The sequence below is a fragment of the Sphaeramia orbicularis genome, chromosome 15 (genome assembly GCF_902148855.1).
Source record: "Sphaeramia orbicularis chromosome 15, fSphaOr1.1, whole genome shotgun sequence".
Classification (NCBI taxonomy): Eukaryota; Metazoa; Chordata; class Actinopteri; order Kurtiformes; family Apogonidae; genus Sphaeramia; species Sphaeramia orbicularis.
The window spans coordinates 12,122,403-12,149,657 of NC_043971.1; the positions used below are offsets into that span (position 1 = coordinate 12,122,403).

Here is a 27,255-nt window from a genome sequence, read left to right on the forward strand (position 1 = left end):
AGTAGGTTTAACAAAATGTGACCCCTTTAAAAGTTGCCGTCTCTTTTGACTTCCACAACAGGAGAATAAGCTTCTTTGCACAGAGCACTTTTCTCATTTGTTTTTCAATTAATCTTATTAAAATATGCAACATTTAGCACATTTAATCTCTGAGGCAAATAATAAAAAAAAAACAAAAAACAAAATGTTGACCAGTTTTGTTTGTTAAATCAAAACAGGCTCACAACATGTCCTTTACATAAGAGGAATGCTGTAGGAGACACGTTATTTATTTTATTTTGTTTATTTGTCTCAAACTTTGAAATAAGAAAAAAAGAAAAGAACTAAAAAAAATAATAAAAGCAAGAAGTCAATTACATATGCACCCACCAATGGTCATTAATCACAGAAAAAGTAACGAAATACAATAAATTTAACATAAATGTACATATGAATCAACTCATAAACACAATTTGACAAGGAAAAGAAAGAAACAAAAGCTTATCTAGTCCTGCCCCTTTTTTTCTTTCAGTGTCAGATTCATAACCAAATATATTTCCTTCATTGACTATTTATCACATTAAATTAGAGAACAAGGAATAACTAGTCATAGCACCTCTGTATTGGTTGTATCACCATTTCGCAACCATTCTGCCAGAAATAAAAATAAACAAATAGAGACTAAATTATACAGGGTATAATATGTAAGCTCTAAACTACATATAAATTTGTAGACATTAAAATGTAAAATATGTCAAATTAGATCTTATTTATAATGAGCATATATAGCTTAGTGGCTCAATATAGAGTGACGTATTCATATAAAGTTGGAATTCCCTTTTTATAAATACAGTGTGTGCATTTCCATGTTTCTCTACTGAGGTTTACATCATTAGCTGTGATTAGAAATTCCAATTTAGCTGTTCACATGGATGAATAAATAAAGTAATCTAACAATATCTGTGTTTACGTGCCCCAAATATTTATTCTGAGACCTTTTTGGACCTTGGTTTAATTGACATATATCCATAAATCTCGGCTCTACAACTGATAAACCAGTTTTATTTTCCTACTGACATATCGCTGTCTCTTTAGCTACATGGAGCCAACATGCACATAAAATGTACATTTATTCCAAGCAGAGAGAAACAGTTGGATTAAGTGATTACATGGTTGGTAGGTGTGAATATTTTCCTATTTAACACATTATCAAAGGTTTACACCAGCGCTCTGAACCTCCATTGAAAATTCGTTCTAATCTTGCCAGTCTCCTCTGCCTCAGGTGCTTACTTGAGGTATTTTTATTCAGATCGAGTTATTATTCAGATTATTTGTGGTATATTAGTGTCCATGTAAACACAGCTACTGATGCACACTCCTGCCAAATCTCAATGACAGTGCATGAAATGATTTTAACACTTCCCGCACAAAATCTGTACAAGTACATCAGAAAGCCGCACACAGTTCCCAAGCAGCTCTGGATACATTCTTACAAAATGAACCTAAACAAGTCAAGGAAAATATTAATCAGTGTATATTGTGTACAATAGCGGAGCACAATATATCTGTTTGGCATTGTCATTGAAACGTGTTCCTGGACAATGACGAGCAAAGCAAGTTAAGCATGACATGAAAAGGAGGAGAAAGAGACTGAAGAAAGAGAAATAAAATAAATGAATAAATAAATAATGTGACATGTAGCTTCCATAGTGAGTCAGCCGCTATACAGGTAATAAACTAGGGATGTAATGATTACTGGTATAACGATAAACCGCGGTAAAATTCCCGACGGTTAGTATTACCGTTTAAATTCTAATTATCATGATAACCGTGTTTGATTACCGCACTTTGAAAGAGAGAGAGAGACCCTAAACAACTCAAACTTCAAATGGAAAATGGTCAAACAATGTCCATAAGGTGTCATCTTTAATGTACATTTGTATGCTGGATATTTACATGTTAATATTTGAATATTTCTGCCAACAGAAAGTACATTGTGCCTGTTATTTTATTTGATTTTTTTTAGTTTTTTTTTAGTTTTTTTTTTCAAAATACAACTTGATTAAATTATTTCAGTGTGTATATAAGTACTTTTTGAACATTTTGAGCACATTTCAACAATACCGTGATAATAATGATGACCGTGATATTTTTGGTCATAATAACTGTGATATGAAATTTTCATATTGTTACATCCCTATAATAAACAAATTAATTACCCTCCAGATCACTTCAGATTTGTCTCAGCTCACACTCACTATAGAATAGAATAGAATAGAATAGAATAGAATAGAATAGAATACAATACAATACAATACAACAGAATAGAATAGAATAGAATAGAATAGAATAGAATAGAATAGAATAGAATAGAATAGAAGAAGAATAGAATAGAATAGAATAGAATAGAATAGAATAGAATAGAATAGAATAGAATAGAATGCCTTTTTGTCATTATACACATGTACAACAAAATGAAGAGGCAACTCTCTTGTGGTGCATAGTGCAAAACAGTTTAAAACAAAAAAAAGTGTAAATACGTATATATACAGAATAAAAACGAGCATGTCAACCAACTAAGAAATGGTAGTTGATGTGTTGAAGCTGATTGTAAATGATTGTATAATGTTGTTTTAATTATCTATAGCAAGAGACAAGGGCATCAGCTCCAAAATAAAGTGGAACAAGTGGTGCCAGGCACAATAAACTCCACCCCTCACACATATTGTTACTCATTTTAGCATCGATCCAGCTGATGTCATCATGTCCATGCGTGTGCTGATGTCAGCATATAAACTGCCTCTATATATGTGCCATGTTTGAAGTAAATTGAAACAAAGTTGATGTTTTTATACACGTGAAATTTCGCCCATTATAAGTAAAAAAGATATTAAAAAATTCATAAAAAATGTAAACTTTGACCTACTTTTCCCAAAATGTTACCACATCTATTCTGGGTCACTGGTAATCTATAAACCCAGTTTGGTATGAATTCAACCAATAGTTTTGCTGCTAGAGTGTTAACAAACAAATAAACCCAACTAAAAACAATACCCCTTGCCTCCCCTTGGGGGGCTGGGGTAATTAGGTTTAATATCTTTGAGTTGTAATACCACTGATGGCCACTAGGGTTGGCATCAAAAGCCATGGCTCTCATTGACTTATACTGACCTTCTCTCTAAAAATAATTGAAAATTTTATCCTCTAATACAGTTGTGGAAAAAATTATTAGACCATCAAAAGTCATCAAAAACAACGGTTATGCAATCAAGTACTAACTCCTGTGTGCATCATGTGACTAAAACAGACAGAAAAGAAAACATGGAATGCCTAAAAGCACTGTTTTTGTCAGTACAATGCTATAGATACTGATGTAAGAACTGAAGTGATTTTGGTTATTATTAAGAAAACCATGGAAAATGGATAGATATCAGCTCTGAAATTAAACTCTTATGAGTTATTTTTGTTGTTATTATTATATTTGCCCAAACAAATGTACCTTTAGTTGTACCAGGCATTAAAATGAACAAGAAATTGAAGAAAACAAGGGGTGGTCTAATAATTTTTTCCACTACTGTCAGTGATCGGGTGGTCCATCTTGAAAATGTGCTTCCATTAATGACACCTCAGGGTTTGGGTTTAAATGTGAAGTTGTTGTTACAGCTTACTTCTAGCTGAGTTGGAGTTTCATAGTTTATTTAATAAACGATTACAAACCACTAGATAAGACTGTACAGGGATTTTATTTCGCAATTAATGATTAAGTTTAATATTGTATGGAATCATTAAGGTAGTATTTAGCATTGCTTCCCCTCTGGTGCCTCAGACTCCTGTGGTTCTGCTCCTTTTGTCCAAATATGGTCACTTCTGACTCCAAAAAGTCCACATGGCGACGGGAAAAATGATAAAATACTGGCTTCAGAAACGAATGAATGATGTCATGATTCCTCTTCCGCTACTTATACACAGTCTATGACCTACACCGATGCCTCAACCTTAAAAATCAGACTAATTATTCTAGGAGATACACTTGCTCGTATTGCAACAGCCTAAACATGAATTATGTCGATTAAATAACAACATTCTCTACTGTTATGGAAAAGTCAAGTCAAAATATCACTGTTGTTGGAGCTACCGTGTTGCTTCTGTGATGATGAACATTCACTTTTATTCCAAATATCTCCAAATACACTACAGTGAACAGTGCGGTGATACCTTGAACCATAATTAATAGCTCCTTATCATGTGAAATGTGTATTTTAGAGCCAGTACGAAACCTGAACCTGCTTTAATGAATGCGAAAACATTTTCAAGCCCAAATAGAATACAGCGGTACTCTGGGCCACCCATGGGGCTCACACCAGGTTGCCGACCCAGCCTCACAGAATGAGAGATCAAAACAGAGAGAGATAGAGATAGATAGATGGAGAGAGGCGGGGGGTGTTTTCCTCTGGAACATGCTCACTGAATATCATTTGCTTTAGATGTGTGAGCTAACAGAGATCAAAGCTTCCATCATGCCTGGTGCTGGGCATTCCACAACAGTCGTATGTGTAGTTGTGTGTGATGCACACTCATGGGGGGGTGGGGGGGGGGGGTGATGGGGGGGTACAACACCGTAATATAATCTTGCACATACATGTTTGTGTGTCCTTGTGTGTTTACGTGTTCATGCATGTGTGTGATTCCTGTTAGCCACTGCCTCTGTGCACCACAGCAAACTGTCAGCTCGCTGTAGCATACCGAATTTTTCCTTCCTCCTTTTTCTCCCACATCTCCCCCTTCCCCCGGATTCTGTCTTCCTCGCCTTCTCTCCATCTCCTTCCTCTATATCTCTCCCCCTTTTTCCTCTCTCTTTCCTTCTCACCCTCTCATCTTTTTTATCTCTCCGTCTCCATTTCTCCCTTTTCTTTGAAATTTTAATCACCCAGTAAACAGGCATGCATTTCAATGTGAAATGGGATTCTGCTACAGATTGAGAGAGCTGAGAAAGAGAGAGAGAGAGAGAGGGAGAGAGGGGGAGGGTTGTGTGATGGAGAAAGAGAGAAAGAGAGAGAGAGAGAGAGAGAGTGATTGTGGTCTTGCAGTTTGTACTAAAGAGAATGATTAATCCTAGCCTTTGATTCTGCATTCATCTAACGGGATGTTGCACCATGAGCGAGTGTGTTTGTGCATGTGCATGTCCGTGCATCCATATGAGTGTGTGTATTTGCACGGCTTGCAATTTTCTACACACAAAGCAAGCATGTCTGCACAGGCTTGTGTGTGTTAATCTCTATGCATATACAGTATATTCTCAGATACGTGGATCCATATGTGTGTGTGTGTGTGTGTGTGTGTGTGTGTGTGTGTGCGTGCGCCTGTGTGCCTGTAGAGAATACACACTCTGATCTGTGGGAGTGCAGAATGAGTAATACTGTAGATGTACTGTTTTTTTTTTTTTTTTTTTTTTTTTTTTCAAGGGAACATTATTAGCTATTTTTACATGGAGTTTACGCTGGCACTCACTGCTCTTAGCTGGCCACCGCTGAGCGTTTACACTGAGCTACACAGCGCTCTGCCATCCGTCCTCAACACTACGCTTTCTACACACCAGAGTCATTCCCAAGAGGCTAGAAATGACAGCCTTTATAATCTTGTTTGTAGTTTTGAGTGCTGTAATCTTGATGAAATCTATCTTTTGTGGTGCTGGGAGGGAAACACTGGCTGTGACTGAATGGTGAATAACAAGGTAGAAAAGAACCTTAGATGACTTCGATCCGTTTGATATTACCTACTATGATTCACACAAAGAATGTGTTATGTAATAACTCATGGAAGCCTTAAATAAAGAAAGCCCAAACCTATATTTGTAACAGACTGACTGTAGATTAGGGAAAGCCTTGTAATTTTCCCTGTACTAGCGCAGAAGTTTTGTAATTTACCCTCATATAAATGTGACGTTTCTACCATTTGCTGTTAATACAATATGTGCAGTTGTATTACGACTCTGCCATTCTTTCAATCAGTGCAGAGCTGTTGTTAATGGAACTCATCATTTCCTGAACAGATGCTTCACATTAAAAGCCTTCCAGTAGCACAAATGGTAAATCAGAGATGCTCACAAGTCATTTTACTGCAAATCCCAGCCAAGTCTCTTAGCTGTAATGAGCATAGTAATGAACCATCCAGTCATCTCAGAGCTCTGTGTTAGTATGTCTGAGGAATTTAAAGCATGTATTGTATCATCATCACTCTTAAAGCTGCAGAGGAGGAAAAAATATCAGAATTTGAGAATGCAGACCTTCCCTCTGCTACTCTCTCCTTCAGTCCAAATAAAAAAGACCAACAGATCAGTGACCGGAAATTACAGCTGTTTTTATAGTCGTACACTACAGATTATGTAGTTCTTACCAAGATTTAAAAAAAAAACAAACAACAACTTAGATTTAGAAGTGTTAGATAATTTATCTTGTTTGAAGAGTTAATTTCTTGTTTTATTTTTGTTTATTTATTTATTTAATTTGTCTCAAACTTTAAAAGAAAAAAAGAAAGAAAAGAACTTTAAAACAATAAAACCAATATGCACCCATCAATGGTCATTGATCCCAGAAAAAGTAATGAAATACAAAAAATTTGACATAAGTGTACATGTGAATCAACTCATAAACACAGTTTGAGAAGGGACAGAAAGAAGCAAAATCTTATCTAGTCCTGCCCCTTCCTTCAGTGTCAGATTAATGTGGATTAATGTGACACAAGTAGTTATTTTACAGTTATATACATGTACTATTGTATATTAATTGCTACAAACCGATTGCACTTAATGTATTTATTGCATTTTAACTGTATTTTAATTGCATCTTAAATTGTATTTTAAACTGTATTTTAATTGTCTTGCACTGTAAAGCACTTTGTGACTCCTTGTCTGTGAAAAGTGCTCTATAAATAAAATTTACTTACTTTCTTACAGATTCATAACCCAATATATGTCCTTCATTGACTAATTATCACATTAAATTAGATAACAAGGAATAACTAGTCATAGCACCTTTGTACTGGTTGTATCACCATTGCACAACCATTCGCACAGAAATAAAAATTAACAAATAGAGACTAAACTATACAAGGTATAATACGTAAGCTCTAAACTACATATAAATTTGTAGACATTAAAATGTAAAATATGTCCAATTAGACCTTATTTATAATGAGCATATATAGCTTAGTGGCTCACTATAGAGTGACGTATTCATATAAAGTTGGAATCCCCTTTTTATGAATACAATGTGTGCATTTCCATGTTTCTCTACTGAGGTTTACATCATTAGCTGTGATTAGATATTCCAATTTAGCTGTTCACATGGATGAATAAATAAAGTAATCTAACAATATCTGTGTTTACGTGCCCCAAATATTTATTTTGAGACCTTTTTGGACCTTGGTTTAATTGACATATATCCATAAATCTCGGCTCTACTGCTGATAAACCGGTTTTATTTTGCTACTGACATATCTCTGTCTCTTTAGCCACGTGGGGCCAACATGCGCATAAAACGTACATTTATTCCAAGCGGAGAGAAACAGTTGGATTAAGTGATTACATGGTTGGTAGGTGTGAATATTTTTCTCAAACTTAGAAATAAGAAAAAAAGAAAAGAACTAAAAAAATAAATAAATAAAAGCAAGAAGTCAATTACATATGCACCCATCAATGGTCATTAATCACAGAAAAAGTAATGAAATACAATAAATTTAACATAAATGTATTTATGAATCAACTCATAAACACAATTTGAGAAGGAAAAGAAAGAAGCAAAAGCTTATCTAGTCCTGCCCCTTTTTTACTTTCAGTGTCAGATTCATAACCAAATATATTTCCTTCATTGACTATTTATCACATTAAATTAGATAACAAGGAATAACTAGTCATAGCACCTTTGTATTGGTTGTATCACCATTGCACAACCATTCTGCTAGAAATAAAAATAAACAAATAGAGACTAAACTATACAAGGTATAATACATAAGCTCTAAACCACATATAAACCCATCAACAATATCTCCCATTACACATACCAAATTATGAAAGTGGTCTGAATACTCAATGCATTTGTATGCACTGAGTAAGTGTTCATACATCTGTAGACATGCTTATTTCTAGATTTAATAATCTGAATTCAAGAAATCTTGTCAAGTGAAATTATTTTGCTGCAAGATATTTCACTTGTTTTATTTTTTATTATATTTATTTTCATTTTACTTTTATTTAACCAGGAAGTCCCATTGAGATTAGCAATCTCTTTTCCAAGGGAGACCTGGCCAAGGTAGCAGCCATACAAAGTCCAAACAACATAAAACACTTACATGACACACAATGAACAATAAAACACAATAACAACTATTCAACCATAATGGCATCAAGAAAAACAGTGACATTCCTCCTTCACTGCATTCTCCATGATACTTTTAAAATCATTAACAGAAATGACTGTATGTAGTTTCGCAGTTTTTTGCAGATTTTTTTTTTTTTTTTTTGAGTACCTGTTTCCTCAGATTTAGTGTTTTTATTTTGTGTTTTAGACACCCCTTTTTTGCAATGTATTAGTTGATGCGTTTAACGATTCTTGCAAAAATCTAAATAATGGAGCCACAAGTTAGTCTATGCACCGAAATGTTTTATTATTTCTAAAGTTCCTTGCTATGATGTGAAGTATAAATAGTAACAACACCTCACAAAAAGCAACACAAGATCATAACAATGATAATTATAGTACAAAGTCATAGCAATATAATGCACAATAATACCCATAGAAAAAATATTTATAATTAAAAAGTACAAAATGGAGGAGAGAAGAAGAAGAAAGGGAGAAAAAATAAAGAATCCGAAAGTACTAAATATTGTTTTAAATCATATATACAGTATATACACATACAAACCTATACACAGACTTACATCATGTGTAAATTTCTAATTTTATATTTCAAATAATTTTTATGGCGTTTTCAGAAAAAATACAAAAAGGAGAGGAAAAACAGCCAGGTTACATTGTACAGGGTGGGGAAGCAAAATTTACAATGAACATTTAGTTGTTTTTTCTCAGCAGGCACTACGTCAATTGTTTTGAAACCAAACATATATTGATGTCATAATCATACCTAACACTATTATCCATACCTTTTCAGAAACTTTTGCCCATATGAGTAATCAGGAAAGCAAACGTCAAAGAGTGTGTGATTTGCTGAATGCACTCGTCACACCAAAGGAGATCTCAAAAATAGTTGGAGTGTCCATAAAGACTGTTTATAATGTAAAGAAGAGAATGACTATGAGCAAAACTATTACGAGAAAGTCTGGAAGATACTATTAAAGAAGAATGGGAGAAGTTGTCACCCCAATATTTGAGGAACACTTGCGCAAGTTTCAGGAAGCGTGTGAAGGCAGTTATTGAGAAAGGAGGTGGACACATAGAATAAAAACATTTTCTATTATGTCAATTTTCTTGTGGCAAATAAATTCTCATGACTTTCAATAAACTAATTGGTCATACACTGTCTTTCAATCCTTGCCTCAAAATATTGTAAATTTTGCTTCCCCACCCTGTACATAAATATACACATACACAAAAAAAACAGGGAAAAAAAGGTAGCAGTTTGTGGGCTTCACACATTTCTAATTTTAAGTCCACTCTGATGTACTGACAGATATGCAAGGTTCATGACACACATTTAGGAGCATGCCTCTAAATTTCTGCATCAAAAATACCACATTCCAGATCTACCACTTCCATTAATGTCTTTAATAACAATTAACCCTTTCATGCATAGTGGTCACTTCAGTGGACAGCTATTCTACAGCTGTTCTCTTGTATATTCTTGGTTTGTATTGTTTTAGTTCCATATCAGCCGACACAGTGGGTCATCCCACACACTGACATTCAGACCATTACTGTCACTTTGCTGTTCTTGATAAACCTGATCTGCTCCAACATGTTTGAGAGTAAATCATTAGCTTGTTATTGTTACTAGACTGTAATTAACAGTTTTTTCTCAAACAAAAAGTTTTTTTTTTTCTTTTTTTTTTGGATATTATCTCCAGTATGTTAAAATGTGACATAACATCAGATTAGCAGCATTACAAAAAAATAAAATAAAATAAAAAAAAATCATAGTTTTCACACGGTACTTCAGTTAATACATGTTTTTTTTGCTTCAAAAATTAAACCCATGGTGTCCAGCCTAGTGGACATTTTTACAACTCCATGGAAAAAATAGGTACTTAAAAATGTTTTCAACCGCATTGTTATTTTCATACCTAAAGAGGAATAAAAACACTCAAAAAAAAAAAAAAAATCTTGATTATGGTTCTCATAGTTCATGCATGAAAGGGTTAAAGACCTAAATGTACACTCTTCATAACTGAACTTACATTTTCTCAGAGCATTTCACTCTATTAAATAGCCCCTACTTTTATTCCCATCATGCATTTGTGTCATTTTATTCTGAAATAACTCTAAGTGATGTTATTGTTAGTAAAGAGGATATGACATCACGGACAGGAGACTATATTTGGACATAACCTCGGCCTTTTTTTTTTTTTTTTTTTTTGTATATTTTTATTTTAGACTGTGACAATAAAAGATCTTGAGTGAATCAGGCCTAAGCTAAACACGTACACAAACACAGACTTAAATATAGACTGTTGTTTATTTTATTGTGCTTTGCCATATCAGTGAAGAATGTTCACCCAAAACAAAATGAAACACACATGATACACACCTACACACACGCACCTTGTCACATTTCAACACTTAGGCAGGTTTACACCATCTAAACGTTTGGTAATGGGGAGCCAAGAGACGCACAATCACACACATCCACTTGACTGGACCCCTACTGGCAAGCGTATCCTTCACACACCGTCCCCTGGCAGCACTTGTCATCTACACGTCAGAAAATTCTACCCCTTTCCTCCCACACTTTAGCTTCTTTTTTTTTTTTTTTTTTCATCCCGACCATCGCTCCATCTTCTCCTCACACTCTCCACACATTCACACTCCCCTCCCCGAATTGTCCACCGACCCGTGAGTGGGTAACGAGGCGCACTTCAGCGAGAGTTTTCTCCCCTGACATGAGCTCATCTCAGTCGGCTATTGATTCTCAACCTCCATCCCTTCATCCGTCTCTTCGTCCTTTCCCTTTTCCACTTCCCTCTCCCTCACCTGCACACACATCTATACAAAGACACACATACGCACACACTCTCTGACAGGAGAGTACAGAATAATTGGAGGAGCCATCAACAACAGGGAGGCAGTGGACAGCGAGGCGGGCGGGCGTCAGATGTGGCGAATACCATGGTCTTTCTGTCTCTCTCACTTTCTCTCCCCTCACGCTCATGGATGAGTGATGCCCATGACAGACTCCATCCTCTGAGAGCCCCTTCTGGCAATTACTACACGCACACAAATACACACATGTTCACATCAGAGACTCCCACATCACTTAACCAGTTGTCTTCAACTAAAAGGGCCGAGCGGAAACACTCAATGGCCTCTACTTCTCAACCTCTCAACGCACCGCAACACACACACACACACATACAGACACACACACACACACACACACACACACACACATTTAAAGTTTGTTGTTGATGACTATCTTTACTCCCTCTCTGCTTTCTATTGATCGTTGTGTGTCTCAGTCCACATGCATCAGTGAGACGTTGATGGGTCCTAAGCACTTACTGTAGAAGCTCACACACTTACGTAAGAACACGTCTGCTACATGTACATATGTGTTTGTATCCACTCTCTCATTTAGTTAATCAGTGCCCAGCCAGCACATGTGTTTGTCCATAACAGAATCAGAGATCTGAATATATCATACTATTTATTCTTCACATCAAAACCGGTTACCTCATTTAAATCCCATCAAAACCAGTTAATTTTTTTTAGTCCCATCCAAACCAGTTACATTATTTTAGCACCATCTAAACCAGTTACCTCACTTTAGTCCCATCAAAACCGGTTACCTCATTTAAATCCCATCAAAACCAGTTAATTTTTTTTAGTCCCATCCAAACCAGTTACATTATTTTAGCACCATCTAAACCAGTTACCTCACTTTAGTCCCATCAAAACCAGTTACCTCATTTAAATCCCGTCAAAACCAGTTAATTTTTTTTAGTCCCATCCAAACCAGTTACATTATTTTAGCACCATCTAAACCAGTTACCTCACTTTAGTCCCATCAAAACCAGTTACCTCATGTAAATCCCATCGAAACCAGTTAATTTTTTTTAGTCCCATCCAAACCAGTTACATTATTTTAGCACCATCTAAACCAGTTACCTCACTTTAGTCCCATCAAAACCAGTTACCTCATTTAAATCCCATCGAATCCAGTTAATTTTTTTTAGTCCCATCCAAACCAGTTACATTATTTTAGCACCATCTAAACCAGTTACCTCACTTTAGTCCCATCAAAACCAGTTACCTCATTTAAATCCCATCAAAACCAGTTACATTTTTTTCAGTCCCATTCAAACTAGTTACATTATTTTAGCACCATCTAAACCAGTTGCCTCACTTTAGTCCCATCAAAACCAGTTACCTCATGTAAATCCCATCGAAACCAGTTAATTTTTTTTAGTCCCATCCAAACCAGTTACATTATTTTAGCACCATCTAAACCAGTTACCTCACTTTAGTCCCATCAAAACCAGTTACCTCATTTAAATCCCATCGAAACCAGTTAATTTTTTTAGTCCCATCCAAACCAGTTACATTATTTTAGCACCATCTAAACCAGTTACCTCACTTTAGTCCCATCAAAACCAGTTACCTCATTTAAATCCCATCAAAACCAGTTAATTTTTTTAGTCCCATCCAAACCAGTTACATTATTTTAGCACCATCTAAACCAGTTACCTCACTTTAGTCCCATCAAAACCAGTTACCTCATTTAAATCCCATCAAAACCAGTTAATTTTTTTTAGTCCCATCCAAACCAGTTACATTATTTTAGCACCATCTAAACCAGTTACCTCACTTTAGTCCCATCAAAACCAGTTACCTCATGTAAATCCCATCGAAACCAGTTAATTTTTTTTAGTCCCATCCAAACCAGTTACATTATTTTAGCACCATCTAAACCAGTTACCTCACTTTAGTCCCATCAAAACCAGTTACCTCATTTAAATCCCATCAAAACCAGTTAATTTTTTTTAGTCCCATCCAAACCAGTTACATTATTTTAGCACCATCTAAACCAGTTACCTCACTTTAGTCCCATCAAAACCAGTTACCTCATTTAAATCCCATCAAAACCAGTTAATTTTTTTTAGTCCCATCCAAACCAGTTACATTATTTTAGCACCATCTAAACCAGTTACCTCACTTTAGTCCCATCAAAACCAGTTACCTCATTTAAATCCCATCAAAACTAGTTATATTTTTTTAGTCCCATCCAAACCAGTTACATTATTTTAGCACCATCTAAACCAGTTGCCTCACTTTAGTCCCATCAAAACCAGTTACCTCATGTAAATCCCATCGAAACCAGTTAATTTTTTTTAGTCCCATCCAAACCAGTTACATTATTTTAGCACCATCTAAACCAGTTACCTCACTTTAGTCCCATCAAAACCAGTTACCTCATTTAAATCCCATCAAAACCAGTTAATTTTTTTAGTCCCATCCAAACCAGTTACATTATTTTAGCACCATCTAAACCAGTTACCTCACTTTAGTCCCATCAAAACCAGTTACCTCATTTAAATCCCATCAAAACCAGTTAATTTTTTTAGTCCCATCCAAACCAGTTACATTATTTTAGCACCATCTAAACCAGTTACCTCACTTTAGTCCCATCAAAACCAGTTACCTCATTTAAATCCCATCAAAACCAGTTAATTTTTTTTAGTCCCATCCAAACCAGTTACATTATTTTAGCACCATCTAAACCAGTTGCCTCACTTTAGTCCCATCAAAACCAGTTACCTCATGTAAATCCCATCGAAACCAGTTAATTTTTTTTAGTCCCATCCAAACCAGTTACATTATTTTAGCACCATCTAAACCAGTTACCTCACTTTAGTCCCATCAAAACCAGTTACCTCATTTAAATCCCATCAAAACCAGTTAATTTTTTTTAGTCCCATCCAAACCAGTTACATTATTTTAGCACCATCTAAACCAGTTACCTCACTTTAGTCCCATCAAAACCAGTTACCTCATGTAAATCCCATCGAAACCAGTTAATTTTTTTTAGTCCCATCCAAACCAGTTACATTATTTTAGCACCATCTAAACCAGTTACCTCACTTTAGTCCCATCAAAACCAGTTACCTCATTTAAATCCCATCAAAACCAGTTACATTTTTTTTAGTCCCATTCAAACTAGTTACATTATTTTAGCACCATCTAAACCAGTTGCCTCACTTTAGTCCCATCAAAACCAGTTACCTCATGTAAATCCCATCGAAACCAGTTAATTTTTTTTAGTCCCATCCAAACCAGTTACATTATTTTAGCACCATCTAAACCAGTTACCTCACTTTAGTCCCATCAAAACCAGTTACCTCATTTAAATCCCATCGAAACCAGTTAATTTTTTTAGTCCCATCCAAACCAGTTACATTATTTTAGCACCATCTAAACCAGTTACCTCACTTTAGTCCCATCAAAACCAGTTACCTCATTTAAATCCCATCAAAACCAGTTAATTTTTTTAGTCCCATCCAAACCAGTTACATTATTTTAGCACCATCTAAACCAGTTACCTCACTTTAGTCCCATCAAAACCAGTTACCTCATTTAAATCCCATCAAAACCAGTTAATTTTTTTTAGTCCCATCCAAACCAGTTACATTATTTTAGCACCATCTAAACCAGTTGCCTCACTTTAGTCCCATCAAAACCAGTTACCTCATGTAAATCCCATCGAAACCAGTTAATTTTTTTTAGTCCCATCCAAACCAGTTACATTATTTTAGCACCATCTAAACCAGTTACCTCACTTTAGTCCCATCAAAACCAGTTACCTCATTTAAATCCCATCGAAACCAGTTAATTTTTTTAGTCCCATCCAAACCAGTTACATTATTTTAGCACCATCTAAACCAGTTACCTCACTTTAGTCCCATCAAAACCAGTTACCTCATTTAAATCCCATCAAAACCAGTTAATTTTTTTAGTCCCATCCAAACCAGTTACATTATTTTAGCACCATCTAAACCAGTTACCTCACTTTAGTCCCATCAAAACCAGTTACCTCATTTAAATCCCATCAAAACCAGTTAATTTTTTTTAGTCCCATCCAAACCAGTTACATTATTTTAGCACCATCTAAACCAGTTGCCTCACTTTAGTCCCATCAAAACCAGTTACCTCATGTAAATCCCATCAAAAGTAGTTATATTTTTTTAGTCCCATCCAAACCAGTTACATTATTTTAGCACCATCTAAACCAGTTACCTCACTTTAGTCCCATCAAAACCAGTTACCTCATTTAAATCCCATCGAAACCAGTTAATTTTTTTTAGTCCCATCCAAACCAGTTACATTATTTTAGCACCATCTAAACCAGTTACCTCACTTTAGTCCCATCAAAACCAGTTACCTCATGTAAATCCCATCAAAACCAGTTAATTTTTTTTAGTCCCATCCAAACCAGTTACATTATTTTAGCACCATCTAAACCAGTTACCTCACTTTAGTCCCATCAAAACCAGTTACCTCATTTAAATCCCATCAAAACCAGTTAATTTTTTTTAGTCCCATCCAAACCAGTTACATTATTTTAGCACCATCTAAACCAGTTACCTCACTTTAGTCCCATCAAAACCAGTTACCTCATTTAAATCCCATCAAAACTAGTTATATTTTTTTAGTCCCATCCAAACCAGTTACATTATTTTAGCACCATCTAAACCAGTTACCTCACTTTAGTCCCATCAAAACCAGTTACCTCATTTAAATCCCATCGAAACCAGTTAATTTTTTTTAGTCCCATCCAAACCAGTTACATTATTTTAGCACCATCTAAACCAGTTGCCTCACTTTAGTCCCATCAAAACCAGTTACCTCATGTAAATCCCATCGAAACCAGTTAATTTTTTTTAGTCCCATCCAAACCAGTTACATTATTTTAGCACCATCTAAACCAGTTACCTCACTTTAGTCCCATCAAAACAAGTTACCTCACTTAAGTTGTTTACTTGTCTGACACAGTTTAAAAAATGTCCTAAGTATAAGATTATTCAGGAATATTAAATGGGGTTGGTAGATTTGTTTTTGTTGTTATTTATTCTTTTGTTATGATGCAAATCCTCGATGACGTTCACATTTAATTTAACCCTTTCATGTATACTAGTCACTACAGTGGACAGTTATTCTCCAGCTGTTCTCTTATATATTCATGGGTTTTGTTGTTTTCGTTCCATATCAGCCAACACAGTGGACACTGGTGCATCATCCCATACACTGTAATTCATACCATTACTGTAACTTTGCTGTTCTTGATAAACCTGATCTGCACTAACATGTGTTAAATCAATTGCTAATTGTTATTAGACTGTAATTGACAGGTTTTTTTTAATCAAAAAGGTTTTTTTTTTTTTTGCATATTGTCTGCATGAAGTTAGTAATAACTCGTATTAGAGTATGTTAACATGGGAGAAAACATCAGATTAGCTGCATGAAAAATGTATTTATTTCATATTTTTCACACAGTTTATCACTTTTTTATGATGGGTTTTAAACACATAGTTTGTTTTGCTTCAAAAATTAAACGCATGGTGTCCAACTGAGTGGACATTTTTGTGACGCCATGAAAAGTAGGTTCATAAAAAAATTTCAATTGCATTGTTTTTTTGTTTTTTTTCATGCCTAAAGAGGAATAAAAAGACCCAGGAAAAAACTCAACTAAGGTTCTCATAATTCATGCATGAAAGGGTTAATGTAAGTGGTGTGTTAGGTGAAAAGGATAGGCAAAAAATAAGCTTTTGCTTCAAGCCTATTACTTTTTTTGGTTTTTGTGTTTATTGTGGTTGTTGTACTGTGTATGGTGATTACTGTGCAGACCAAAAATAAACTACTCATTCATTCATTCATTCATTCATTCATCTATAAATTTATAGCTAATTTATAACATGGTATGAAAACATTCACTGAACTTTTACAGTAGGAAACAAGTATTTGCTTACATCTCAAACCTGCTATTTTCATCAGCTTATTTTAATACAATGTTATGTATAAATACCTTATGTTATCACAGACAATAAGAACAGGTTTGTCTTGTTTTGGGTCCATTCCTATAAACTACTTTATTCCTAATAAAGTGGCATTTTCAGCACTGATGCAAAACTATGTAGAAATACAACCAATGTGCATATAAGAACGTAATGTGGTGCTGGGACAGTGAAACATTAAATAAATATGAATTATGCATGCATGTTTTGTGTTGCAGCTTGCTGTTCACAAAGGTAAAGCTTGAAGAGGCCCTCTTCGGCTCGGCTGCAGCCCTGCAGACCTGTGAGGACATGCTGCAACGCTGGCAAACCCGATATGATATCAGCCGCTCCAGGTCTGTAGACATTTGCAGGATGTGTATTTATGACACTTGGCGTACATGCACTGAAGACTCTTTTATACTGCTTTACTTTATTGTATGTTGATTCTAAATGAGGGAAACATTTTAGCCATTAATCATGGAAAAATACAGACATTATTATCAAGATATTCTAAGTGTAATATAAACATTTATATTAACCCTTTTATGCATGAATTATAAGAGCCTTAATCAAGATTTTTTTTTTCCTGAGTGTTTTTATTCCTCGAGGCATTAAAAAAACAACGCGATTGTCATAGTTTTTATGAACCCATTTTTCATAGAGTAGCAAAAATGTCCACTCAGCTGTACACTATGCATTACATTTTTGAAGCAAAGAAATGTATTTACTAATAAACTGTGTGAAAACTATGAAATAAAAACATTTTTACTGCAGCTAATCTGATGATTTCTCACATTTTAACATACACTAATACTAGTCATTACTCACTTCATGGAGATAATATGCAAAAAACCCACATAAACCAGTTAATTACAGTTTAATAATAATAAAAAGCAATTGATTTACACTCAAACATGTTAGTGCAGATCAAGTTTATCAAGAACAGTAAAGTTACAGTAACAGTGTGAATTGCAGTGTATGGGATGGTGCGTGCACTGCAAAAATCTAAATCTTACCAAGTGTATTTTTCTCATTTCTAGTCAAAATATCTCATCACACTTAAAATAAGACATAATCACCTAAAGAGTAATTTTTTTTTTTTTTTTTGCTTAAGTCAAGCAAAAAAATCTGCCAATGGAACAAGTGAAAATTATCTTGGTCAGATTTGTTGACATCAGATTTTCCAGATCTATTGTCTATAACTCAGTTCTTATATCTCACTGAAAAGTTCCTCTTATTTTAAGTGTGATGAGATATTTGGACTAGAAGTGAGAAAAATACCCTTGGTAAGATTTAGATTTTTGCAGTGTGTGCGACCACTTATTTCGCTGATCTGGAACTAAAACAACAAAATCCATTAATATGCAAGACATCAGCTGTCCACTGTAGTGACCACTATGCATGAAAGAGTTAATTTGGCATGTGGGGTTTGTTTATGTAAACAATAGAAAGGATCTTCTAATTGTAGGACTTTGATTCAGTCAAAGAAATTCTGTTTTATATCATATGTTTGATGCAGCCTCTGCGTTCTGGTATTTTTTGTTGTTTATTTTGCTCCTCTGATCTCTGCTTCTGTTGTTGTTAAGCCTGTCTGGTCATCAGTGCCAGTGTCTGAGTCAGGATTGTAGTATAATCATCACTGTTTGCTGAAATACACAAATTTCAAGCTACAGACACAAACCCACATAGCAGCACTGTAGAGTTAGCATCATGACCTGAATATATATGTTTTTTTTTTAACTGCGCAAACAATAGCTTTAATACAATATCAGTTTTAGAGAATTTAGCAAGAGTTGAGTTATTTTCTGCCCCCATCCACAGCAGTACAGTAATGTGTCAGTGTTTGTGTCAGATTGGCATCTAGCGTAAGAAATACACTGACTATGGAGTACATCATATAGCTCAAAAAAATCCATATTAACCCTTTAAAACAGGGATGTCAAACTCATTTTAGTTCAGGGGCCACATTCAGCCCAATTTGATCTCAAATGGGCCGGACCAATAAAATAATAACAGTGAAAAAAGTAAAATTATGTTATGATCAGGTTTGCATCTACAAAGTTTCCTTAAAAATCTGAATAACATGAACAACTGGAATTGTCTTAAGGAAAACAAGTGCAATTTTAATAGTGTTATGCCTCGTTTTTATCAGTTTATCATTTACACATGTGCATTACAATCACACAAAACATTTAGTAACAGGCAGAATACTGGTAAAATTGCATTTACTTTTCTTAAGATATTTCCGTTTGTTCATATTTGTTCAGGTTATTCACATTTTTTGTTAAAGTATAATTTGGTAATGTAAACATTTTCATGTAATTTAACTTTTTTACACCGAAAAAAACAAAGAGAGAATTTCGGGTTGTCTTTATTTATAGGGTATTATGATAATATTTTACTGGTCTGACCCACTTGAAATCTAATTGGACTGTATGTGTCTGTATGTGGAACCTGAATTAAAATGATTCTGACACCACTGATTGTTAATATCTTCAGTGCCATTTTTGCATTTCACAAATTCATCCAGCGGGCCGGATTGGACCCTTTGGCGGGCCGGATTTGGCCCCCGGGCCGTATGTTTGACACCTGTGCTTTAAAATGTAAAATGGGGATCAAAGAAGTTGAAGTAGCTTCACTATTCTGTCATAAGTACAATGGGTGTCATCAAATACCTCATACAGCCCCACTTCGACTTGGATTTGGGACTTTTTTTTTTTTTTTACTTTTTATTTAGATATTTTCATTTTTCCACAAAACCAAACATTCTCTGACATAAGACCTTAAGAATTAAAGCACAAGTAAATGGAATACAATAGGAATACCATAAGGGGAAACCACATGAAGAATAAATATTTGTTTTTACCAAAGAAAATTACAGCAGTACGATAGGTGGCTTGCTTTGTGATGTTCTTTTTTTGTTTGTTTGTTTAGTTTTGTTTTTTTTAATTTAGTTTTTTGTTTTGTTGAATGTGTGCTTTTTATATGTTCTGTTCTATATAAAAACAATTCCTATTGTTTAGATATTCTTTTTTGCACTACTGAGGTAAAAAACTCAATAAAAAATAAATGGGAAAAAAAATAAAATTACAGCAGTGCAATATCAGCCATGGAGAGACATAACAATCTTATAATATTTGAGACATATTTTAACCTTTTATTTTCCCAGATGCTGTTATAATGTTGTTATGTACAAATTGTTAATAATGTGTTAAATAGTAATATGCTAATAAGTCACAGACTCATCTTATTTGAGCTCTTAATATGTAGTGTGTGTTAATTTAACCCATAAAGACCCAGTGTAACTTTTGTGGTAGTACCCAAGTGAATTTTTCTCTCTATTTAACCTTTCTTAAGTGGTTTATCACCATTTATTGTAATATTATCCTCTGTATTTTGTGAGTTTTCAGTGTTGCTCAAGTATTTTCCTATTTTTAATTCACTGATCATGTGGATGTTCCTAAAAGCTCAGATTAAAGTTGAGGGTTATTATATCTGAAACAGAAGAAACTGAAGAAAAACTGACTTTTTCAGTAAAGATATCAACAACTGAACATAAAACAAATGTCTCTGTCTACTGTCATTTGTCAAACTTTATGACTTTTACCGGTGAATCAGTGTTGTAGAAGATGACGGTGTTTCCATGGTAACTACAGAGCCTCTGAACGTCCAAATGGGTCATATCTGATGACCATGAAAAGATGCCAAACTGTATTTTACACCAATTATTTACATGTATTGATAGGATTAGTGGATCAACAGTTAATAAACAGTTTAGGTCAGTAGATGCTTTTGGTCAACGATGGATGTTTGGGTCTTTATGGGTTAAAGTGCTGTTCATTCGTGCTCGTGTTTGTATATACTGTATGTGTGTGTGTGTTTTGCAGTGAGACTGACGACAGCAGCAGTATACCAATGGCTGAGAGGTCAGAGGTCGGATGCGGACCCAGGAAACCCTCTATCCACCTCACCCTGCCTGACTTTCAAGACACCTCTACCGGTCAGTGCTAAGTTATGTTATGAAGAATTCTACCACTGGGGATACTTAAAACACAACATAGTGAATTGATTATTGTAAATTAAATGCCTTCTTTTTTTCGCTCTGGGGTTGGATAAATACCAGCAGAAAGGTGAATGTGTAGGTCGGTTCATTTCCCAGAGCATTTGACCTATTGTGGATTAATGTTTGCCTGTCTGCCACCCGGTTTAAGGGAGCAGATGTGCTGTTTAAATATCAGTGACCGGAGTGTTTGCCGCACCTGTGTATTTCTATCAGGGTCAGGATGATGTGAACCTGCCAGTCATTCACAGGAAATGCTTTTTAACACTGTGCCACTCCTCTGTGTTTCTCATGGCTTTAGTCGGTCTTTTAAGCATTGCATAAAGATTTATAGCGGCTAAAATTTACTTAGGGGGTCAAATGAGTGGCCATTTTTGTCAAAAAAAAAAGTTGTAAGAAATGCCTAGAACTGTGTTAAAATAATGCTAATCCATTTGTGCACAGACTACTGATATTATTTGACAGTGGAAGCTCTATTTTCAGAAATATTGGATTTTGAATAGTACGTGTATGTGAAAACTTTTGCTGGTGGACGGACGTGACATTACCCATGATGCTCTGGTCAGTACCAGTACTTTATTAGTTATAAACTTATGTACTTACTATTGCTAATAATCCTCTTATTCATAAATGTTAGTATTGTGGATCTAAAACAATAACAGCTGACACAAAAACACAAAATGTGGCAGTGGACGGATGTGACATGGTTGTTACAGATCCCATCATACTGATGCTCGGCAGCCATGTCACCGTTTCCACAAATGATCCCTGTGCAAAAACTAGGATAAGAATTATTTATTGTATAGTTTATCATCATACTAAAGAGTAAATAACAATATAGAATTGTTATTTCTTTATAAAAATGCTTATTATTAGAAAACTGTTGATTTAAAAAGTGACGTGTGACATTCTTAATGTATGTATTGGCGTAACATAAGCAGGATGGATCAGCACCATACTCCATATTCAATCAATCATCAAATCAATCAAATTTGCAATAATGGTTGCAATACAGGTTACAACATTGCAACCTGTAAAAATAAAACATGTGATATGTAGTATAGAATCTTGTAAGAAAAACTGGGGAATCTAGAAGAATAGAATATTTGTTTTTCAGGTAAATTCAGTTCAAATATAACTTGGCCATTTGTGACATGAAAATATAGCATTAATTGTGATGAAATTGGACATTTTTGACCTGAAAACATAGTTCATATGACCATCAACATGTTGCAACAGAACTGAAATCCTGTAAATTTGCATAAGTTGCATTTACCAACACAAAGTTCCTTTGGGGATTCACTTATATTGATTTCTTATGCACAAAGACAGAAATAAGACCTCTAAGCAAATTTTAGCCGATAGATGATTTTTACCCCTTTATAGGGCGCTCATAGGCCCAATCCTAATTCACCCCTCAGCCCTCCCCCTTACCCCTACCCCTTGGCCCTTGCATTTGGCACTACCCTTTGAAACAGAGCTGCATGTGGTAGGAGTTGAAACATTCTCCAGTGAAATGGGACAACCCTTTGAGACCAGTTACATCATCAGCAGTCATATATGCCACGATAAACAGATGCAACAACTTTGTTTCTGAAAGTATTCCCCATGCCGTCAGTAGTTGTAACTGTCTCCGTTCCATGAGCTTTGGTCATGTTTTTACGGCTGTCAACTATCAGCTGCAGAAATGCGATCTATAACACATTAAAACGGCATTAAACGGTTGATCAAATAATTAAGTTGTTTATGAAGAAAATACATACATTTGTGTGTTTCTTTCATCACACTGCTGCACTTTTTGGCTGTGTTTACCTCCATCTGGCCGATGATTCGAACAGAATTATGGGAAATTTCTTCTACCCCTCCATTCGTAGCGTGGTCCTGGAAAATCTCCATTTCGAGGGCTATACAGCCCTCTGCCTTAGCCCTTCCTGAGAATCACAACAACACTACCCCTTCATGTTCAAAATGGCATTCAACCATAGTGTGTTATTGGAGAACATAGCAAGACTTTATTACTTTTGTGAAATTTAAAAAATATATATATTGTCATGTAGAAAATTGAAGTCAATGAAGTTACCATATTTAGTTCCTTCCCCGTATGTGGCAAAAACAAAAACAAGAAGTATATATAAAAAATACAAGAAAAAGACATGCAAGTTGAAAGGAACATGTATTTTAGAACATTAGACCAACATAAGTGCTGATCCAGACACCTGTCCACATCCACATTATCCTGAATGAGCGTCATTCCTTACATTCACTTCATGATACCTAACAAAGCAGGTACACTCACTGTTCATGCAGAGGTCAAGGTTTATTTATATAGCACGCTTAAAAACAGACACTACTGCCCCAAAGTGCGGTACATAATCATGAAACAAAATAAAAGTAAGACAGTAAATAGAATAAAACAATACTGACACGTAGTTCATGTATTAAAAATATTAAAAGTGAGTTTTAAGCAGTGATTTGAAACTCAAAAGTAGCAGCTCCAATGTTCAGAGTTCCAAAGATTAGGACCAGCAACCAAAAAAAGCCCCGTCCCCTCTGGTCTTCAGTCTGGACCTGGGACAAGATGGACTTGGGCAGAGGTGGACCTTGCAGACCCTGTAGACCACATTGGACCTGAGATTGTTGCCTCACTGGAACTGTTGCTGTCACTGTCTTGTAATGTATGTGGAAATGACCAAAAATAGTCAGTCGCCTTATAAAGAGTTAATTTGCACAAAGCTGCCCACGAACTCCTCAAATCAGGTTTTTCCAGACAGACTGCCTGCACTGTTATTTGCAAGTGATCAGATCTGTGTGTCCAGACATCACCAAACTATCTGTCAGGGTTGCTGTGGTAACAACATAGGCGTCAGCGGACATGCAGTGACTTTACAGCTTTGTGTTCCTTCAAACTTTGTCCAGAAGCCTCCCCACAAAGTGCCAGAGGACAGTTTATTTAGCCATCTGTCCTCGTTCTTTTCGTCGCATTGCAAGTGATGCAAAAGATACTTTGAAATCTGATTTGAGTGGCCAGCGTCCCTATTGAGATGTATCCCATTTCATGCTGTTTTTTTTTTTTTTTTTTGCTGTCCTGATTTTATAAACTCAATCTGGATACAATCTGGAACTGACACAAAAATGGATTTGTGCTGGCAGTTTGTCTAAAAGTCTAAAAGTAGCAGTAATGATACTTGACAAAAGTGGCATTTGGAAAATACTTTTTTTTAAATATATTTAATATACCTTTAACATACAGTTGTGGAAAAAATTATTAGACCACCCTTGTTTTCTTCAATTTTTTGTTCATTTTAATGCCTGGTACAACTAAAGGTATATTTGTTTGGACAAATATAATGATAACATAAATAGCTGATAAGAGTTTAATTTCAGAGCTGATATCTATCCATTTTCCATGGTTTTCTTGATAAAAACCAAAATCACTTCAGTTCTTACATCAATATCTATGGCATTGTACTGACAAAAACAGTGCTTTTAGGTATTCCATGTTTTCTTTTCTGTCTGTTTTAGTCACATGATACACACAGGAGTTAGTACTTAATTGCATAAACATTGTTTCTGATGACTTTTGATGGTCTAATAATTTTTTCCATGACTGTACACAGGAGTTAATACCCCTTTCTCTGTAACTGTAACACTATACTTTCATTTGATGACTCCAGTTGGACAACAAAAATAATTTCAGAGCTGATATCTATCCATTTTCCATGTTTTCTTGATAATAACCAAAATCACTTAAGCTGTTACATCAATAGCTAAATAAATATATGTTGTTTGTTGACAAAGTTTTGAAAATATAAACAGACACCTTTGGCACATGAACAAATTTAGCCTCATTTTTTCAGTCAAAGTTGCTGAAGTTAGAGTTGAGGGTACTTGGCTAAAAAAAGTATATTTAGGGGGGTACAGAGAAGAAGTAATTAATAAAAGACAGACAAATTAAATTAGATCAAGTTTTTGTGGCAATTAATTATTGTGGCAATTTGTATGAAGCCTTACAAATACAAAAAATTATTAGACCACCCTTGTTTCCTTCAATTTCTTGTTAAATTTTAATGCCTGGTACAACTAAAGGTACATTTGTTTGGACAAATATAATGATAACAACAAAAATAGCTCATAGTAGTTTAATTTCAGAGCTGATATCTATTCATTTTCCATGTTTCCTTGATAATAACCAAAATCACTTCAGTTCTTACATCAATAGCTAAATAAATATATGTTGTTTGTTGACAAAGTTTTGAAAATATAAACGGACACCTTTGGCACAGGAACAAATTTAGCCTAATTTTTTCAATCAAAGTTGCTGAAGTGAGAGTTGGGGGTACTTGGCTAAAAAAGTATATTTAGGGGGGTACAGAGAAAAAGTAATTAATAAAAGACAGACAAATTAAATTAGATCAAGTTTTTGTGGCAATTAATTATTGTGGCAATTTGTATGAAGCCTTACAAATACAAAAAATTATTAGACCACCCTTGTTTCCTTCAATTTCTTGTTAAATTTTAATGCCTGGTACAACTAAAGGTACATTTGTTTGGACAAATATAATGATAACAACAAAAATAGCTCATAGTAGTTTAATTTCAGAGCTGATATCTATTCATTTTCCATGTTTCCTTGATAATAACCAAAATCACTTCAGTTCTTACATCAATAGCTAAATAAATATATGTTGTTTGTTGACAAAGTTTTGAAAATATAAACGGACACCTTTGGCACAGGAACAAATTTAGCCTAATTTTTTCAATCAAAGTTGCTGAAGTGAGAGTTGGGGGTACTTGGCTAAAAAAGTATATTTAGGGGGGTACAGAGAAAAAGTAATTAATAAAAGACAGACAAATTAAATTAGATCAAGTTTTTGTGGCAATTAATTATTGTGGCAATTTATATGAAGCCTTACAAATACAGTCACGGAAAAAATTATTAGACCACCCTTGTTTTCTTCAATTTCTTGTTAAATTTTAATGCCTGGTACAACTAAAGGTACATTTGTTTGGACAAATATAATGATAACAACAACAATAGCTCATAGTAGTTTAATTTCAGAGCTGATATCTATCCATTTTCCATGGTTTTCTTGATAATAACTAAAATCACTTCAGTTCTTACATCAGTATCTATGGCGTTGTACTGACAAAAACAGGGCTTTTAGGCATTCTATGTTTTCTTTTCTGTCTGTTTTAGTCACATGATACACACAGGAGGTAGTACTTGATTGCATAACCATTGTTTCTGATGACTTTTGATGGTCTAATAATTTTTTTATGCTACTGTATCCCCAGGATCTCTGAGCCCTTCGTCAGTTGCAGCGTCTCGTCTTGAAGCGGCGCTATCTGAGGTGTCGGACCTCAGCTCCTCCCGTCGCCAAGGACCCACATACATCTGGACCACGCTGGAACGCATTTGGTTGCAGGCTGGTACGAAAACAACGCAACTAAAACACAATTCAGAAACAGTAAAACCAGTTTCATGTTTGGTACTGGACTATCCTTTATACCCATCTGGTTTACAGGTCAGCAGTTTTACCGTATTCATGGAGACTTCATAGCAATGTGGCATGAATTTGTCGTACATTCTAGGTTCACTGTAAAAATCTAAATCTTACCAAGTCTGTTTTTTTCATTTCTAGTCAAAATATCTCATCACAGTTAAAATAAGACACAATCACCTAAAGAGTAACTTTTCAGTGAGATATGAGAACTTATTTTTAAACAATAGATCTTGAAAATCTTATTTCAAGACATCTTACCAAGATAATTTTCACATATTCCATTGGCAGATTTTTTGCTTAATTCAAGATTCAAGAAAAAAAAAAAAAATCTGCCAATGGAAAAAGTGAAAATTCTCTTGCAAAACAGGATCTCCATTTCATTTTTGGTACATTTTGATCTGTCATTCAATGATTATGGAAAAAATTGCTTGTGTTCAGCATCCTTTCATGTTTGTTATTATGGAGTGCATTTCTGCATGCTACTGTATGATAGC

The 27,255-nt window shown here is 34.9% G+C and overlaps 1 protein-coding gene across 1 annotated transcript in view; it reads left to right on the top strand.

Moving 5' to 3' along the window:
* ttc7a (tetratricopeptide repeat domain 7A) overlaps positions 1–27,255 on the top strand; it is a 169,700-nt gene that overhangs the window by 83,063 nt on the left and 59,382 nt on the right. Inside the window, exons 17-19 of the mRNA XM_030156433.1 lie at positions 17,434–17,550; positions 21,085–21,197; positions 26,553–26,687. Coding sequence (XP_030012293.1) covers positions 17,434–17,550; positions 21,085–21,197; positions 26,553–26,687 — 365 coding nt within the window. The remainder of the gene's footprint in view (positions 1–17,433; positions 17,551–21,084; positions 21,198–26,552; positions 26,688–27,255) is intronic.